Source organism: Lipotes vexillifer, unplaced genomic scaffold, assembly GCF_000442215.2.
Source record: "Lipotes vexillifer unplaced genomic scaffold, Lipotes_vexillifer_v1.1 scaffold394, whole genome shotgun sequence".
In the NCBI taxonomy this organism is placed as follows: domain Eukaryota; kingdom Metazoa; phylum Chordata; class Mammalia; order Artiodactyla; family Lipotidae; genus Lipotes; species Lipotes vexillifer.
Window position 1 is genome coordinate 4,593,448 of NW_006791731.1, and position 4,445 is coordinate 4,597,892.

General features: G+C 44.7%; 1 protein-coding gene across 1 annotated transcript in view; it reads left to right on the top strand.

Moving 5' to 3' along the window:
• COL22A1 (collagen type XXII alpha 1 chain) overlaps window positions 1–3,493 on the top strand; it is a 253,822-nt gene extending 250,329 nt beyond the window's left edge. Inside the window, exons 62-63 of the mRNA XM_007464595.1 lie at window positions 1,065–1,142; window positions 3,303–3,493. Of these exons, the coding sequence (XP_007464657.1) occupies window positions 1,065–1,142; window positions 3,303–3,493 (269 nt within the window). The remainder of the gene's footprint in view (window positions 1–1,064; window positions 1,143–3,302) is intronic.
• The last annotated feature ends 952 nt before the right edge of the window (window positions 3,494–4,445 follow it).

Here is a 4,445-nt window from a genome sequence, read left to right on the forward strand (position 1 = left end):
CTGAACTTTTTGTTAAGTTTGTGTCCAAGTCCTACTTCTTTTGGTTCATAAAACAAAATGCATGAAATCAATGTCAACAAGAAAACATAAGGCACAGAAAACATCAGACTATGACAAAAGACCGACCAAATGTAGTAATCATAACAATAAATAAGAGTGGCCTAAAATATCCATGAACTAGCAAAATTTCAATTTGGATTATAAAAGAAAATATGTTGCATACAGGAAATATTCTGGAAGCAACATAGCAAAAAAAAAAAAAAAAAAAAAAATTAGACAGTTTAATCAAGTTTGTGTAGTATTAACCCAATATAATCTCAAATATCCTCCCGGGGGAATGGACCCTCTTTCTTCTGAACATCTATTAGGATTTTAAATTCCTATGATTATTAGGACTTATCTGATTCTGCTTCATATTAGAATGTTCTTTGTGCCCTACTTCATCTGTCTTATTAGAATTCAAGCTTCTTGAGAGTAGAGCTGTGTCTTATGTACATGCAGGTTTGTTTATCACCCAGCTCCTCCTTGATAAAGGTTCAAGTAAAATGCTTTTAGAGCATGGTGAAGAGTAGGCCTATGTGAGTGGATGTGGATGGGAACATGTGTTTGTATACAAGACAGTGTGGGTGTGAACATTTGGGTGCCTGTGTTTGATGTGTTTATCAGTGTATGCATATTTTTGCTAATATATGTGCGAATGTACATATGTGTATGTGTAATTGGGTAGTTACGCACTTGAGTGAATGTTTACGTGTATATGTGTGTATTTGAGCAAATGTTTGGAAGGAGTGTCCAATTATTTTGGTGTTCACATGGGCGTCTTTCTGAATGCAAGTGTGTGCTTGAGTGTGGGTGTGAGTGTGTGGACGGGAGCTAGGGGTGCGAGTGTGCGCTTGAGTGTGCGTGTGAGTGTGTGGACGGGAGCTAGGGGTGCGAGTGTGAGGGGCGTGCGAGCCGTGGAAAGCACGCCAGCAGTGCTGGCCCTGCCCCCCACATGGTGGGTCTCCCTCTCTCTGCCACCGTCCTCGGTCTCTACCATCAAAGATGCATGTTTCTCTCACCAGGTGAGCGAGGAGCCAGAGGTGACCCAGGTGAACCTGGAGTTGGCCTCCGAGGCGAGGTGGGACCCGCCGGGATCCCAGGTAGGAGCGGGCGCTGGGCTCTCAGGTGGGGAAGGGCCCGCCAGCAGGGAGTGGGCCGCACGGGGCAGCCCTCCCACCTGCATCGCCGGGGGCCTTGGGAGCGGCTGGGAGAAAGGGCTGGCTTAACTACTGACGAGGCGGAACCCAGATTTGTTTTATTACATCTTTCTAAAACGTCAGCTTCTTGGCTCACCGTGCAAACTGTAGTATATCCCCATGAGTTCTTGAGGTGTATCCCGTGAATTAAAAGTCCTGTGAAATGGTCCTGAAGAAAACTGATTTGGCCTTAAATAAGTCAGGACGGTGCTGGGAATCGTGCTTCTCTTTCAGACATGCCCAGTACAAGTTAACTTCTTTGGTGCAGTGCTAAGGGACCTTGCATAAAATAATAATGTTTATTTCAGTTAAACCAACATTTTCCAAACTCACTTGAATGTAGGGTGCTTTTTCTTTCACTATGTAATTTAATACCCCGTTACTATTCTCAGAACACATTTTGGAGAATGCTGGCCACGTGGCAGGGTGGCCAGCCGTCCTGGCCTTCCTGGGGCTATGGGGTTCCTGGGACATGGCCCTTTGAGTTTTGAAATGTGGACAAGCTGGCCACCCTGTCTAATGGTTGTATGGGACTAACTCTAGAACACAGCAGTATCGCATTCCGAGATGAGGTGTGGAAGAACTCAGACTGAATTGTTCTCAAACTCCACCTCATTGAGGCTTCTATTTTTATTTAATTTTACTTTATATGATTCCCCGTGGTCATTTCTGAATATTAGGCCTGCAGGTCATTTTATTTTTAGTACTTATATCTTCTTGATTTTCCAAATTTCCTATGGTGGAAATGTTATTCTCATGAGAGAAGATAACTAGACACACATTATACATATTTGTGATAGCTTGCCTACTTTTCAATAGCTTAAAATATTAGGAATATTTTAAAAATAAGGCAATTCCAAATAAGGATTACAAGGCCGAACAGAAGGCATTGTGATGGGGGAGATAATTGTACCAACATGAGGCTGAGATAATGACTAGATTTCAGTGGTTCCCACCTGAAGGAATGAACAACACTGCTGGCTCAAAACTCAGTCGAGACAGGAATACAATAGATTAAATAACTACTACTAAAGCATGAACAGAATTCATGCAATGTCCAAAGATCATTTAAAGGGAAAAGCTTACTTTTTGTTTATTTTATGGAGGGACTCAGATTTTCTAACAAGGTGATTACTAAGGCTTAAGGAAGAATATCACTGTTAAGGTTAACTACAACACTTAGCACTGAGCTTCCCAGTTGCCAAAGCAAAAAGGGAGATTGATTACATATGATATTATGATGCTTAATAAATGGAGGCATAGAAGTTTGTTTTAAGTAAACAACCTAAATGGGAAAGGGATTTGAAAAAGGATACATGTATATGTATAACTGAATCACTTTGCTCTATACCTGAAACTAACACAACATTGTTAATCAGCTGTACTCCAATATAAAATTAAAAGTTAAAGAAAAAAAAAGATTTAACTAACAAAAAAAAGAAAGTTTGTCTTAGGTAGTATTTTCTGGATCTAAATTTTGGGCTGTCAGTTACTTACTTCCTACTTACATTGTCTTTGACTCTGATTTGCAGAGTAGTTTAATGTAGTCCATGTATGTGGTTCAGATTTAACATATAGATAAAGCCTAGAAACTACAGAATAAATGGGACCATTTGGATACTGGCTAATGGAATGTGACTAGGGATCTCCAAGGATACATGAATTGCGGCTGATGGTTAATGGTGAGGACTTGGTGTCCCAACTCGGATGCATCTCCTAGAACCAGACACAGACGGCCTGGTTTCTCTTTTCCTTGTAACAGAGGATGCGTTCCCTACCTGGCCTCCATCTCCCCTTGTTTATTTCTCTCCTATGGCACCCTGATTACTGTCCTAGTCCAAACCGTTAAGGCAACCCTTTTCCTGCAAAGCAAGGTGTCCACATTTCCTGCTACCTGGTGTCCACGTGGACCATTCTAATCTCTCCAGGCAGGGCGCCCAGACCATGGGGCGTTCTGAGGTTGTTGAGTCTTCAGTTCATACTGAATGAAAGTAGCGAGATCAGGGCTCATTTGCTCCAGAACGAACTTGAACCACCTTCTGTCTCTTTTGCTCCTTGGGCCAGGTCAACCCGGGGAACCTGGCTACGCTAAAGATGGGCTCCCCGGGGGTCCCGGTCCTCAAGGGGAGACAGGACCAGCTGGACACCCTGGCCCCCCAGGACCCCCCGGCCCCCCTGGCCAGTGTGACCCCTCCCAGTGTGCCTACTTTGCCAGCCTCGCTGCTGCTCGACCTGGTGACGTGAAGGGCCCCTAGAAGAGTCCCGAACGCCAGGAGACGGCGGTGGATTTCTGAGACTTGAACGCAGAGCCCGATGGGAAGCAGAGGTCTTGAGACATCTCAGCCTTGTCTTTTTTTTCTTTCTTTCTTTTATCATTTGTTTTTGTCTTATTTTCTTGAGAGACCTCAACATTATTAAAACCAACAGATGCTGCCGGTCGGTCAGATTATTATTACTGTTGTTGTTGTTGTTGTTAATTACTATTATTATTTCATATGGTAATGCTTTTCGAGTTTTTCCCCTCTCCTCTCAAGTTGGGAAAACTTGACTCGTGGGGCAGGGGATTGTTTGTTTCTCGTTCTTCTGACAGCCCCCATTTGAAGTGTAGCTGCCAGTTTTAAGGAAACTCTCGGTGCTATGAAACCCCGACCAGACACTTGCCAAACTTACCTCTTTCCTCAAAAGGAGACTTTAAGAAAATGAGGCAATGGGCTTCTATCCTTGATTGTGCCCGGAGGTCGCCCAGGGAGAAATTATCCACCAGTTGCTACTTCCAGGAGAGATAAGTGAAGCAGGAAGGGAAAGACTTTGCCGACACGAAGAACACCCTCTCCTCCTGATGGAAAGCACACGCAGAAGAGCACAGACTCCCTCCTCTGGGGGCAACTCAGCACCCCGGCGGCGTTTCAAACCTGTGGAAGTGAAACACTGTCGCATGGCTGGCAGCAGCTTCCTGGAATCCCACGTCTGCACCAAAAATGCGGGAGCCGGTGTGGAAAGAGTAGGCCCTGTGTGTTAATTTGGCTTCTGAGCCGTGGACAGAACCCCTCCCTGCCCCTCACTGTTGGTTTCACTCTAATTTTGAAATCAGGGGTTCCAGAGACCACTCCCGCGTGTTTTCCTGATGGTGGGCAATTGGCCGGGGTGCTGGCCAGAGCTGGGAAACGTGTGCCTCCAGCTTCTGGCTCTGAAATAAATGGCATCGAG